Raw genomic sequence first — 14,531 nt, forward strand, 5'->3', positions numbered from 1 at the left:
GGCCGGCAAGGGGACCCCGCTGGAGACTCAGCACCGGCAGACGTGGAGATGGCATCCCCAACGTGCGGGTGGGGACCAGCCCAGCCCCGGCAGTGACCCGCCGGCTAGGGGCGGGGCCAGGCGCACAGTCCGGGCCTCTCAGCGGAGCCCGCAAGCCCACAGGCTGGGGTTTGCCGACCTCTGAACCAGCCCAGGGAAGGCGAAGGGGCCTGCGAAGCTGCAGCTGAGGTGCCAGGAAACCCGAACCGAGTCTTCACTCTCGCCGCCCAAGCCGCCGCCAGCTTGCATGTCCGCTCCAGGGCCTGGAGAGCCAAGCGTCGCTGGTGCATTCCGTCCCGGGACCACTGGATCCTGTTTGAGTGAAAGGGTGCAAAAGAGGTGGACTATTTACTGCTGGCGCTCCTGACCCTGCGCGGGAGGCCTGGCTGGACCGGCCTCCTCTGTCCTGCCTGTGCTGAGCGCCGGGCCACAGCCATGCGGCGGCCTGGCGGGAGGGGCTCAGCTGACCCACGAGGCGCTGCAGCTGGTCTAGCAAACCAGACACAACCCCGACTTGGACGAGGGGGCCGCCTCCTGCACGGAGATCCCCTTCATGTCGTCGGGCATCTGCCCGTCAGGCCGCCACACGTTCAGGTCCCCAAAGATGCCCTTCTCGATCATCTCCTCCTGCCAAGGGATGGGGCAGGTGCCGGTGGCGAATTCCTGGAAGAATTCTGTGTCCTCTTTGTCAAAGGCCACGCCCCTGACTGTGGAAAAGGCACCCACGTCCTGGATGTTCTTTGCATAGACAGTCCTGGAGTCTGGGACGAAGGGGGGGGTCAGCATCCCTGTGAGAGGACGGAAGACACGGGGCGTGAAGGGCCAGCCAGCGGAAGGAGGCGGCCGCGTGCCGAGAGCCTCCGCTCAGCCAGCAGGGCCGCTGCCCCTCATGCGGCCCTGGCGGTGACGAGGAGAGCGACACCCGCCACAGGGCGCTGAGCCAGGCTGGAGACTCAGAGTCCGGTCTGGACACACGTTGCCAGAAGCCAGCCCCTATCTGCGCCCCCTCCGCCCTGCCCAGAAGCCCCGTCATGAGGGTCGGCGGGCCCTTGGCTGCACTGCCCCCGACGCCGCCGTGCCCACCGTCTCTGCAGACCCCCCAGCCCCAGTGCCGGCCTCCCCATCTGCAGGTCTACACCTCAATCACAACGTGCTTAGAACTGAACTCCCTGTGCCTTCACCCCGTCCCTCCTCGGCACAGACCCTGTGGCCTCGGGACTCAATCCGGCTCCGGCTTCCCCGGTCCTGACCGCTCGCTCGGGCTGCCTGACCTCCCTGGGCCTGGGGCTGGTCTGGGCAGCTCACCCTGGCGCCCGGCACCTTCAGATCAGCCGGGGCTGCCACTGCCCTGACCCTTCCCCACCAAAGAAACTTCTCCTACTGGGGCATCGGGCCGTGAGGTCACAGGCTCGCACTTCCTGGGTGTGGGTTCTGGTGGGTGTGGTGGGTGCCACGCTTCTCTCCTGCAGACACGCGTGCACAGACACACTCGCACACACTAGCTTGCACGCGACATGACAGCAGACGCTGGTGGAACGACGGCTGGAGAAATCCCGCCTCAACTTGGATCACGGGCTCCTTCAAGGAAACGCCTGACAGCGGGTTCAGATCTTCAGCTCACAGGTGTTTCCCACACACCCCATCCAACCCTCGCCGCCTCCTCGGGTCCCCAGGAGACCCACCCCGTGAACATCCAGTCCTGGGCGCGCTGGGATGAGCAGGGAACAGGGACGGTGGTGTCATCGGGGGCAGAGGATGCTCGGGGGGGGGGGGGGTCCGCCCAGGCCGCCCGCCCCCCAACCTCACGCTAAGCTGCCGAACGCCAACGGGACGGGGCGGCCAGCGAGGGTCGCCCAGGAGCCCCCAGCCCCAGCTCCCACACGCGGACAGTACCGGCCTCCAGCTGCCGCCAGTTGATGTCCCTGAAGAGCGGGCTGGCGCGGAGCCCATCACAGGAGCCGTCCCTGAACCCCAGGCGCCTCTCGGGGTCCTTCTGCAGCAGCGCCTCGCAGAAGTCCTTGCTGGCCTGGCTGAACTTGTCGGGGTAGGTGACCACCTCCTCCAGGACCCGCTGCTTCAGCTCCTTGTTCTCCACCTGCACGGCGGACACAGCGCCGTCAGCCCACGTCACACCCCGGCCAGGCCCACCCGCGTCGCCCCAGCTGCCACGGCAGCTCCGGACACGGCAGCTCCGTGGGCCCGGCCGGCCCTGCTCTCGGGGGTGCCTGACGCCCCCCTCCCGCGTGTTAGCACTTAAGGGCTCAGTGTCACTGGTCAGGGCGTGAGACCCTGAAGGTGGACACCTTGCACTCCCACGACCACCCCCCCCAGCTTGCCCGGCGAGGTGGCAGAGGTTCGCCAAGGGCAGACGCCCACAGGGTCCATGGAGCCTTAGTCCAGACCAGCTTTCCCGAACGTGACTTCCAGACCACAAAATTCACTTCCAGTGGATCCATCCCCAGGGAGCTCCCCGACAATCAGCCCGAAAGTCTCCAGCCCCACCTCAACCAAACGCTGCCCATTTCCTCTCCCTGTCAGTCAGATTTGCCCTTCCTGAAACGTCCTAAAACTTCACGGAAGTGGGATCATCCAGAGTCACTCTTCCGGGGCCAGATCCTTTCATTCAGTGGTGAGTTTGAGACCTGTCCGTGTCATGGGTGTACCCGAGGTTCCTTCCCATCGAACACAGGGACCTCGGGTGGACCACAGAATGGAGGGACCACAGATGCCCTGAAGATGGACCACAGAAGGCATGACCCAGAGACGGGCCATAGAATGAAGGGGCCACGGATGGACCATGGAATGCAGGGACCACGGATGGACCATGGAACGCAGGGACCACGGATGGACCAGAGGATGGACAGACCACGACGGTTCACTTTCTCATGAAATCTCCTCCTGCTCATTTTCACCAGAAAACAGGGGTCCTGTCAGGGCCGTGGGCTCCGCCAGGGCTCTGAGGTGGCGCTCGTATGGTGGCCTGAGGGCAACGTGGACCCCACACTGTGCTGCTTTACCCTGCTCTTCTGAGCTGAGGTCGGGAGAGACCCGTTGCTGGAGCCCGAGGCAGAGGTGCAGACGCACAGAGCGACCCTTCGCGTTAGTCAGGGGAGGGGCTCTCACTCTCGGGGGACTGGAGACCGGACTGTCCCCACAACTATGTCAGGAAAGGAGCGGGGACTGGGCGGGGGCCCTCGGGGAGGTCCAGCAGAAGAAACTGATGGCTGTGACCTCCAGGCAGGCCGAGGGGCCGTGAGCATGGACGAGCGAGGGGCCACGTCTAAAGTACGGTTCACAGCAGGCCTCCCTCCTCAGCCCCTCACGCCTGCCCCACAGACAGCCTCAGCTCCGAGCAGAGTCAGCGCGGGGTCCAGGGAAGGGGCTGCTTTGCTCCTTTTGTTGTGAACAGTGGTGGGGGCTCTGAACGACACCTATTCGCGGTTCTGCTGGGCTGGGCAGAGCTCCCCGGGGAGACGTGGGGCCGCCACGCGGACAGGAGGCGGGGGGCGCGGGAGGCAGGGCCCCAGCACGGCCACCCCCTGTGCCCGCTGCCCCCAGGACGTCCAGGGAAGCGGCCGGGCCTGGAGCAGGGCCTGCAGCTCAGCACCCGGGGAGGCGAGCGCTGGCCTCCGGGAAGGGCAGGGAGGCCGCCAGCGGGTGAGCCACGCCCCCCAGAGCGAGCGCTGCTCGTGGGGGCGGGGCTTGGGGGATGGTCCAGGCTCCTCTTCTCCTGACACGCTCCTTGGCGCACGGAGACCCAGGAGATGAGGTCACCATGTGCACCATGAGAAGCCTAGTGGTCCCCGAAGGGAAGGTCACCAGGTCAGCTGGGGGACACTGCTCCTGTGACCCCAACAAGGAGGGTCACCAGGTCCTGAGGGGACCCTGCTCCTATGACACGCACACACACACACGCACACACGCGCACACACACACACACACGCACGCACGCACGCGCACACACACACACACACGCACACACGCGCGCACACACACACACACACACACACACACACACACACACACACGGAGCTGATGCCAGCTCAGCTGCAGGGACACCGCTGGCCACCTCCTACCTTCTCTCCGCGGGCTCGGAAAGGGCCTCTGGCCGCGATCATCTCATACAGCGTGACCCCCAGGGAGAAGTAATCCACGGCAAAGTCGTACTCCTCACCCCGCAAGAGCTCCGGGGCCATGAAGCCTGCGACAGGAGCACAGCGCGACTCGGAGACCAGCACCCGGCACGCACCTCCCGTCTCCCCGGAACCCAGCACGGTCCTCGCGCCGGGACACGCGGGGCTGCCCCGCGCCCACCCACCAGGAAGCGCTCCCCCGGTTGTGAGTGTCCCCTTGGGCACAGCCATCCCTGGCAGGAGCCCCCTCCACCCAGGGTGGGTCTCAGCCCCACTGTGGAGCCCATGGCGGACAGAGCCAGTGTCTGAGGCTCACGCAGGACCTGTGGTCAGAGGCAGGCGCTCAGGCCCGAAAGGGCACAAAAGGAGAGGCTGAAGCCCCGATGCTCCTAAGAGCGGTCTGGACCCCCAGTGGCCCGTGCGCTCCACTTCTGGGGAGTCGGGGCCACGTGCTGGGCCCTGCAGGCTGAAGGGGACACCCTGAGAACCAGCTCCAGCCTCCTTCCCTTTGTGCCCTGTGCAGAGGCCAGCCCAGCACGTGGGAAGGGTAGACGGGCAGCATCTGGGGCCCATGGTCCACTCCCCCGGGGCCGAGTAGGTAGTTGAGGCTGGGCGCCGGGGTGACTTCTGTGCTCAGATGACTAGACACCCCCCCAAAGGCAAAGCTGAGCGTGTCCTTTTGTTTCCAGCCCTGCCTGGTCCTTCAGCGTTTACGTGTGTTCGCGGCAAGTTCCCAGGAGGGACATGGCTGGATAACACGGGCCACGCTGCTGTGGCCACAGGACATTCTCCCGGAGGTTACAGGAGTCAAGTTCCAAAGAACCCCCTGGCCCTGAACACAGCCTCTTTTCAGGGATTACAGTGCTGGCCAGACGGCTCAGACTCTGGAGAAAGACACGTCCCACCAACCACAACTTCTCCGTGAAAATGGGCCCGAGAGGAGGGCCCGCCGACCACAGAGACGCCACATCCCTGCAGCAAATAGCCCGCTGGCCCCTCCAGTCTGCTCCACCCGCTGGGACCCAGTGACACATCTGTCTCCCGGGGTCTCACGCGGCGACGATGAATCTTTTTCGTGTGAAAGACGGCACGAGCGGGCAGTGGGTGAGTGAACGCAGCCTCGGTCTAGGCGTCTCCCCCGAGCCCCGCAGTGCTGGCACAGCAAGTGCCCCTCCGGGTGGACTGCGGCTGAACCGGGGGCGGAGGCTCGGCTCTGGGGACCTGGGCTGGAGGGAGCAGGGGGGCCAGGGGAGAGGGCACGGAGGGCTCCCCGAGCCTTCGCTGGACGCCCCACCTCCTAACTCACACCGACCCCAGCCTCTGCTGCCACTGCTTGAGGCCCCCGCGCCGCCTGACCCCAAACACACAGGCCAGCACAGCCCGCGGCAGAGCCCCCCGTCCAGGGCTCAGAGCCGCTCAGCAGCCGCGGCAAAGCCTGGGCGCCCCCTAGCGGCCGGTCGGACCTCGTGCAAGCAGGGCCGGTGACACCCCAGGTCCACCGACTCCAACCCTGGACCCGATCAGCCAGGAACAGGCGAGCGGCATTTCGCTCACACGCTCACGCCCTGGAGAGGAACCTCAGAGGATCCGGAAAATTCACGACAGGACCTCTTCCCAAACAGAGCCGCAGATGAGACAGACCCACCGTGGCAACAGGCACAACCCCAAAAGGAGCCCAAAGCGCAGGATGGGGGCTTCAGGGACAAAGCAAGACCCAAGCGGCCCAAGTCCCAGGAGCAGCTCTTTCTCCCCGAAGCCGGGCAAACAGGGAAGAAGCAGATCTGCTAAGAAGTCCTACAGAAAACCCGGCCATCAGGAGCGCAGCGTGCTCGGAGCGTCTGCCGCACCGTGTGTGAGCGCGAGCCTGGCTGTCACCCCGGCCCCTGCGGCGGGCACCAGCGCCCCCTGCCCCCCCTCTCCCGCTCGGATGCCTCTTCTCTGCGCCCACCTGCCTGGGGGTGAGAGGAGATGAGGTGGGGACAGGAGACGCCAGGCACGCACATGCACACAGACACACAGACGCACACGTGCACAGTCACACACACAGACACACGCACAGTCCAGGGGGCATCTCACAGCTGAGCACCTGCCAGGCCCTGCCCACCCACCCTGCCTCTGTGCTGCTTCCCTCAGTGCAGAGCCCCAGGCTCTGCCCGTGGCCGGCACCGGGGAGCTTCCGTCACAGAGGGCACGCGTGACAAACAAGGAGTGATTGTTCAGGGGGTCGGGGGTCATCCCTGCGTGGGTGCCGGTCCCCCGGTCTCACCCTGAGAGGGGAGGGATGAGGGAGCATCTTGCCGACAAGCCCCAGCCCTCACTGTGACGCCCACCCCAGGCCACGGGACCCCAGGACCCCGGGCCTCGTCCCCTTCGCCCCCCATAGCGGCTGCCCTCGCCCCGGCTCTCAGGCCCTAACCTGGCGTCCCCGCGAAGCCCTTGGTCTTGGTCTGCCCTTCCTTCAGCTCCACGGCCAGCCCAAGGTCAGAAATTCGGATGTTGCCTGGAGAACAAACATGGGCTCAGGTCACACGCGGCTCCACAAACAAAGGCCCCTGGGGTTCCTGGACACACACACGTGCACGAGCATGGCACACACACACAGGGGCCGCCGCTCCCCGCTCAGACTGCGGAGGGACCGAGGGTCCCAGCAGCGCTCGCAGCTGGAATCCGGGGCATAATCCCCCTAAAGCCAGCCTCCTCGTGGCTCTGTCTTCCCCGAGCTCTGCAGCAATGGCCTTTGGGGCACCAGTGTGTCCGTCTGACCTGTGATGGGGAGGGAAGGGGGGCTCTAAAGGGACTTAACGGGAACCTCAGTCTTGGGGGTTATTTCCTGACGAGAATCCCAGTTTGACTCCTCACGAAGACAGCAAGCTAAGTGATCGAGTGGGGACTCAGCCATAACCGTTAGCTGTTTACTAATAGTTCCACACCCTCTGGCATCCTGGACTAACTCCCTGTTGCCCTGGGCGCCTAGCCATGCACCAGATTTCACCAAAGCCCGTTAATAATCTCCCTCGGGGATAATTCCATGTGGTCACAAAATAGCTGAACAAACTTGAGGTGTGTCTTGGTGCCGTAAAACTATAACGAACATCTATCAAAGCTGGTCCCTCCCCTACCGATGACCAAGCAGGCTACAGAGGTGAGCAGGGCGAGGGGAGGCCGGGAGGGGAGGCCGCCTCACCGTCATCGTCCAGGAGCACGTTCTCGGGCTTGAGGTCTCGGTAGATGATACCCCGCTGGTGCAGGTGCTCCAGGCCGCTGATGATCTGGGCCGTGTAGAAGATGGCGCGCGGCTCCTGGAAGCCGGGGTTCTCCTCGTCCACGTTGTAGATGTGGTACCTGGGGGCAGACCACATGGAGCCTGTGCTTCTCTGGCACAACCAGAAGCTGCGTGCCCACGGTTTTGATGGGAAGTAAAATCTCGGGAAAGCGTTGAGGCCTCCGAATCCCACGTTGTGTCGGCAAAGCGTCCGTCATTTCAGCCTCGGCGTCCAGCCTGAGGGGCCCGCGGCCACCGGCCACTGGTGTCTGTGTCCTCACAGCCCCTCAGCACAGCTATTACAGGGGCAAGGCAGAGCAGCTGTCCCCACCCCACCTCCCCTGCCCCGGCCCACGGGGAGAGAACAGGGAAACAGGCCCCAAGGCCATTTTATAGCCACCGGTGAAGGAGCCAGGCAGAGGGAGGCGAAGGCGGGCCACGTGGCCAGCCCACATCCCATCCAAAGTGAGCGGCTGACCCAGAGCCCAGGAGGCATGTGGGCCGTTTCCCCAGAGACACACAGACTCCCCGGCGGGCCCTCAGAGGACGCCCCCCGGCCTCCCAGACTCTCCCATCTCCCGTTTCCCTGTCACGTTGTACAGAGACGCAAAACCTAACAAGCAAAGTATTTAAACTAGAGAACAACCAGGGAGAGGAGAGGCAGGCCAGTAATCTCGAAGAAAACAAGAGAGAAACCCTCACGCCAGCCGAAGCAACAGCATGAATGGCTTTTATGCTACATGTACATTTTACTACAGTGTCCTGTAGTACAGTGTGGGGTAGTACAACGCAGCGCGGTACAGTAGCACGTACGGTGTACTATAGTACAATGCAGTATAGGACGGGGTAAAGTAGTGCAGCATGGTGCAGCACAGTACGGTATACCGCCTGAGGTAGTGCAGTACAGCGTAGTGCAGGGTAGTGCAGTGTCGATACAATGTAGTATATATAGTGCAGTGGAATACAGTAGCATGTACAGCATAGCACAGCGTCACGGCCCAGCACAGTGCAGGGCAGGGTAGGCGAGTAAAGCGTCACGCTCTCTCCGCTCTCCAGCTCGTGCTATTTGCGCTTTCCAGACCCTTCGCTCCTCCTCCGTGATCTTGCACAGGTGGCTCAGTCAGGGCCTCAGAGCCTCACCTGGAAAAATGGGGCCAACACCTGGCCCCAAGCTCACCTGGCAGAGTTTCAATGCAGGCAAACCCAGGCCCGAGAACAGAGGCACAGCGACGGCCCCCTTGTGTGAGGGCCGTGCGAGTCGTCTAAGTGTCTCAAGTGTGTTAGCTGACTCTCCACAGCAACCTCGGAACACCAGTATCTCATCTCTATCCCCATTTTACAGACCAGCACGCTGGGGCAAGAGCGGCCGTGTTGCCCAGCTGGCACGTGGGTCTTTTCCCCTCTGAGAGCCAGTGATCCAACTTCTTCTGGGAGCCCAGGGCCGGGCCCTCAGGTCTCCGGCAAACCCAGGCCCCGTAGGGCGATGACGCCCTCTGGTTCTCCCTGCGGTGGATGGCCAAGCCACAGCTCCCAGAGTCGGCCACGCGGTGCTTCCTCTCTGCCACCACCCCCAGAGTGCGTCGTTGACGAAGTTTGTCTTCGTTTGCCATCCCTCCTGAAGCACGGCCCTCACCCCGCTTGAGGCCCCCTCCCACCCCTTTACCCACCCGTCCACTAGCACTCGATTCACAGCTCCACACGCCCTGCTGCCCACACCGTTCACCCCGCCGTCCACATGAACCCGAGGCCCACAGGACGGGCCCACGACTAGAGAGCTTAGGCCACCTCCCCCAGGGCTCCTGCACTTCGCTGGGACTGAGGACACATCGTTTCGAGGACCAGCAATCCGACGACAAAGAGGAGGGCTCAGATGGGGACCGGGCTTCTTGCCTTTATCACCACGTTCTCAGCACGTGGGAAGCAGCCCCCGGGGCCCCAGAGAGCCCCTCTGCACACTCGGCCGCGTGGGCCCTCCCATCCTGCTCCTACATCGGAGAGAGAAGCGCTTACCTTATGTCGCCTCCATTCATGATGGTCATCACCAGACAGAGGTCGGTTTTGGTTTCGAACGCATAGGCCAGAGACACGATGAACCTGCTGTGGACTTTGGCGAGAATCTTCTTCTCCACCATCGCGCCCTGGAAAGCAGGGTAAGAGCCCAGGGTTAGGCGGGAAAGTGATATTGCCAAAAAGGGCCAAGTTCCACAAACCAGAAAATGTCGCGATAAAACAGAATCAGAGTTGCCGGTATATTTTAAAAGTGGCTGTACAGAGCAATTGCAGATAACTTAGAGACATGCCTCACATGCCCCGTTTCACAGAGACAAGATAGGGCCTGGGAACCCGTCACATGCAGAGGACTTCGGGGTTCCTAGGGCCGCCAGCAAGAGGGCTCCTGGCAACCAGCCTTAGAAATGGGGCTGAGGGTCCCGGCAGGTCCCCAGGCAGCCTGTCGGCACTGACCTTCCCTTCCAGCTCTTCCTGCTGCAATCCCAGCCCCTCTCCTCCCATCCAGGCCTCTGAACAGCACCTTTTCAAGCCACCCCGCATCCCTGTTCATTTTCTATATTTATTTTAAGAGCCCATGAAGTCCATTTAACGTGCTTTTGAAAGCTGTGTTGGGTAAGGAGAAAGAGCCCTTTTGAAGGAGGAGTTCTTGATGTTGACAAGCCCTTTCTACCCCCTGCGTGGGAAAATTTTACTTTGTAAAAGTTAGATAAGTTTCCTGAACTCGGGAGAAGAGAGGCTTAATACCCTAACAGTTGGATTCAGATTGCAGGTAGATTGGTCCTGAAGGTAACTGCTGCCCCCAAAGGCCATCAGGCAGAGCACCATCGAGGGGCCCCGGGGTGGGGTGCGCTGGGGTAGCTGCTGTTTGCCCCCAGCATGATCTGTTCCGTGCAGCGGGAACGGGAGGGAAGCCCACGCAGGCAGAACGCGCGGCTGGAGCTTAAGCAGCTTTGGCTGATCCCGCCCGAGCGGAGCCTGATGCCAGAGGGAGGGTGGGCGCCGCTCAGAGCAGCTGCTTCCGCCACCCCCAACCCCCGGCCCAGACAGCGCTGCACGCGGGCACCTCGGGGCCTCCCCACACCAGCCCCGGGGAGACTCCCCCTGCAGCCTCCTCACAGCACAAGCCAGGGAAAGTTCCAGAAAGTCAGAGTAAAGCATCTGGGCACTCATCCCAGCAGCCTCCCTGACACCGGCTGCTGCAGCGCGTGGCCCTGGTGACAAGCCGAGAGGCGTGGTGCCGTGCGGCACAGGACCCGCGCCAGCCACGCAGGGCCGCCCTGCAAGGAGGGGCGCGGCGGACCCCGCCCGTCCCGGGCACCGAGGCTGGTGGTTTAGAGCGGCTGGACAAGCCGAGCATCCGAGCACCGCCGGCACCTGCCGCTCCGAGCCAGGGCCTTGGCCGCCAGGCAGACAGGCGGACTCGACGAGGGGGCGCGGGGGACCGACCCCGCCCAGGGCCGCACGGCGGGGGCGCCCACCACGGGGTGAGCCGGCCCAGGACGCCCCAGCCCCTACCCGCCCCCCGATGCCTCGGCGGCCCACCTTGTAGCCCTTCCTCTTCTTCAGCCGCTTCTTGTTCAGCTTTTTGCACGCGTACATCTTCCCGGTGGCCTTCATCTGGCAGGCAGACACCTCCCCGAAGCCGCCCCGCCCCAGGACCCTGAAGTCCAGGAACCAGTCCTCGCCCACAGGCTGGGCCTCCAGCCACTTCCACTGCAGGAAGCGCTGGAAGTACAGGCTGTCCAGGTACTGCTGGAAGGGGGCCTGGCTCAGGTGCGCCAGGGTGGCCCACAGGAGGGGCTGGAAGAGCCCGGCCCCGGCCCCCGCCGGCCCCTCCCGGGCCTGCGCCGCCGTCTCCTCGTCCAGGAAGCCGCAGAAGAGCTTGGCCTGGGGGTCCAGGTACTCGGCCCGGATGGCCTGGGCCTTCTGCGGCCGGAGGTCGTCATCGGCAGTGTCATAGTCCTCGACGTCCCTCCAGAGCCCCAGGGCCGGCACGTGCTGCTCGTGGGCCTGCAGGAACTGCTGGAAGAGCCGCTTGCCGATGGGCTGCTCCGAGCACACACTCTCGAAGCCCAGGTCCAGGCTCGCCTGGAGCGCCTCGCACTTGGACAGCGGGGGCAGCTTGAGCCGGGCCAAGTACTTCCTGTCCCGGGAGGTCGGGCCGCTGCTCGCGTCGAAGCTGGCGCGGGCAGCGATGAAGGCCGAGTTGGCCACCACCGTCTCCAGGGACCCGAAATCCATCCCGGCGCCGGCCTCCCTCCGCGTCCGGCTCCCACGTCCCAAGCCGGCCTAACCCACTGCCCTTGGCCTGTGGCCCGTCCCCGCCCTCTGGGGACAGGAGGCTGGCCGGGCACCGGGAGCCCCAGGAAGCCAGCTGACACAGCTCGGGCGAGATCCCGGCCGGAGTGGAGGACACGCAGGGCGGGAGCAGGTGCCAGAAAAAGACAATCCCTAAGCCGCTCGCAGACGGATTAGACGGGCCACCCTGCCCCGCTCCTTCCCACGGGGAAGGACACACCTGGCCCCAGGCCCAGCGCGCAGGAGCCCCGAGCCTCCCCGTCTGGCCCGCTGGCCCAAGCAGATGAGCTGGACCCTCCGCCTGTTTCCTGGTGGGGACACGGGGCCCAGCTGAAGGGAGGGGCCCAGGAGAAACCTTAAGTCACAAAGATGGCTGGTGTTTTCCCTGCTATGTGTCATTTTTTCTTCAGAAAACCCGCGAGTGAGAATAAAACCAGCTGATGGTAGGAGTTTAGGAATAGGCTTTCTGGGCGTCCACGGGTGAGACCCCTGGCCAGGGGACTGGTCAGTATGTGAGGACCAACATTTGTCCTGAGCTGACACTGAGAGCAGCTGCGTCATGCTGGTGGCTCTGATGACCTAAGGTAACCCCGGCCCTTGCCGAGGGATTAGCTTCACATCAGCCCCCTGCCCTCACCTGGGCTGCGCTGGCTGGTGGAGGAGAAACGCCAAGAGAAACGTTCAGGTGAAATTAGGACGGGGATGCAGGAGACCCCAGCTACACCCAGGCTGAGGTCCCACACAGAGAGAGGCAGGAGAGAGAAGGGAACGAAGAGGCCAGGGACACACCAGGGCACACCTGAGACACACCTGGGGGACACCTGAGACATACCTGGGACATACCTGGGGCACACCTGAGGGACACCTGAGGCTCACCTGAGGCTCACCTGAGACCCACCTGGGGCTCACCTGAGACTCACTGGGGGCACACCTAAGACACACCTGGGACATAGCTGGGGCATAGCTGGGACACAGCTGGAGGACACCTGGGACACACCTGAGGCACACCTGGGGGATACCTGAGACACACCTGGGACATACCTGGGGCACACCTGAGACACACCTGGGACACACCTGGGGCTCACCTGAGACACACTGGGGGCACACCTAAGACACACCTGGGACATAGCTGGGGCACAGCTGGGACACAGCTGGAGGACACCTGGGACACACCTGAGGCACACCTGGGGGATACCTGAGACACACCTGGGACATACCTGGGGCACACCTGAGACACACCTGGGACATACCTGGGGCTCACCTGAGACACACTGGGGGCACACCTAAGACACACCTGGGACATAGCTGGGGCACAGCTGGGACACAGCTGGAGGACACCTGGGGCACACCTGAGACACCTGGGGCACACCTGAGACACACCTGGGACATAGCTGGGGCACAGCTGGGACACAGCTGGAGGACACCTGGGGCACACCTGAGACACACCTGGGACATACCTGGAGCACAGCTGGGACACACCTGAGACAGCTGGGACACAGCTGGAGGACACTTGGGACACACCTGAGGCACACCTGGGGCACACCTGGGTACGGCCTTGTCTGCCTTGTTCTAGTACACAGTAGGTGCTTGGTACCTGTATGGGAAAGAATGACAAGGAAGTGATGGGGGTTGGTTACAGTTTAGAGAGGAGAGGAAGAGAAGGGCCACAGAAATGAAGAACACCCCAGCCAGAAGAGGCCAGGTAACCAACTCCACGCGGGGAGGAGAGGGTCGAGAGGGCCGTGAGATTCTGCCAGTGGGTGTGAGGAGACAGGCGGACTCTGTGTAGCAGCTGGGGAAGCAGAAACAAGAACTTGCAGCTGAGCAGGTGGGTTGGTGCGTCCAGCCTGGTGCTTACTAGCAGGCGACCTTGAGCTGATCTCCTCAAACCCTTCCTGCCTTTTCTTTAACCCATCAGTGTTCAGACGGGTCGGCGGCTCCGGCTCCAAGGCGTGTTGTGGACTGGAGCCCCTTCTACGTGTGTCCCTCACCGTGTGTCCCCAGACAGCGCCTCCCAGCAGTGCCGGGGACTCGAATCGCCTGGAGAAATAAAGATCTGCCTCGGTGGGCCTGGGGTGGGGCCGGCGCCCGGGTCAGGAGCCCCTGCGAGAGGCGGTGTCTGAGGACGGCAACTCCCACTGGATTAACGCTGAGCCGAACTACCTCCTGGGGAAGTGGGAAGCATTCAGATAAACGGCGTTAAATATGTTTCCGATCACGGGACTCAGAGATGGAAGAGTGAACTTGGCTCTCTAAGAGGGGTCAAGTACGCAGAGCTTCCCAAACTCATTTGGCCCTTTTTTAAAAGTTTTTATTTAGAGGAATTGTAGATTCACGTGCAGTTATGAGAAATAACCCAGAGGCCCCTGCACCCCTCACCCAGTCCCCCAGTGGTGGCATCTCCCCAAACTGTAGCTCAGGATCACAGCGCAGATACCGATGCCACCACAGCAAACGCTCAGGAGCCCCCGACACCACACGGTCCCCCTTTGTAGACTCCCGCCTCCCTCCCACCCCACGGTCCGCCTTTATAGACTCCCGCCTCCCTCCCACCCCAAACGCTGTCCTGAACCCGGGTGACCACTAATCTGTTCTCCATTTCCATGAAGTTGTCATTTCAAGAACGTTTTCTAAGTGGAAGGTTTACGCCTCAGCCCCGCTCTTTCTTCTCTCCTTGCAGGACTCCAGTGGCGCAGACGTTAGGCCTTTCCTACGGCCCCCGGGTCACTGAGGCTGGGCACTTTTTTTCTGGCTCTACTTTCTATTGTTCAAATCCGGAAATTTCTATT

The 14,531-nt window shown here is 63.1% G+C and overlaps 1 protein-coding gene across 1 annotated transcript; it reads right to left on the reverse strand.

Moving 5' to 3' along the window:
- Nucleotides 1–119: 119 nt before the first annotated feature.
- GRK1 (G protein-coupled receptor kinase 1) lies at nucleotides 120–11,685 on the reverse strand (the record flags this gene model as incomplete). The annotated part of the gene is made up of 7 exons (XM_082435344.1): nucleotides 120–827; nucleotides 1,933–2,134; nucleotides 4,116–4,240; nucleotides 6,589–6,672; nucleotides 7,357–7,514; nucleotides 9,445–9,572; nucleotides 10,987–11,685. 7 exons carry the CDS (start codon nucleotides 11,683–11,685, stop codon nucleotides 529–531), a joined length of 1,695 nt encoding a protein of 564 aa, XP_082291470.1. The 3' UTR covers nucleotides 120–528.
- Between the last annotated feature and the right edge of the window lie 2,846 nt (nucleotides 11,686–14,531).

The sequence above is a fragment of the Balaenoptera physalus genome, assembly GCF_965194825.1.
Source record: "Balaenoptera physalus genome assembly, chromosome: 18".
In the NCBI taxonomy this organism is placed as follows: Eukaryota; Metazoa; Chordata; class Mammalia; order Artiodactyla; family Balaenopteridae; genus Balaenoptera; species Balaenoptera physalus.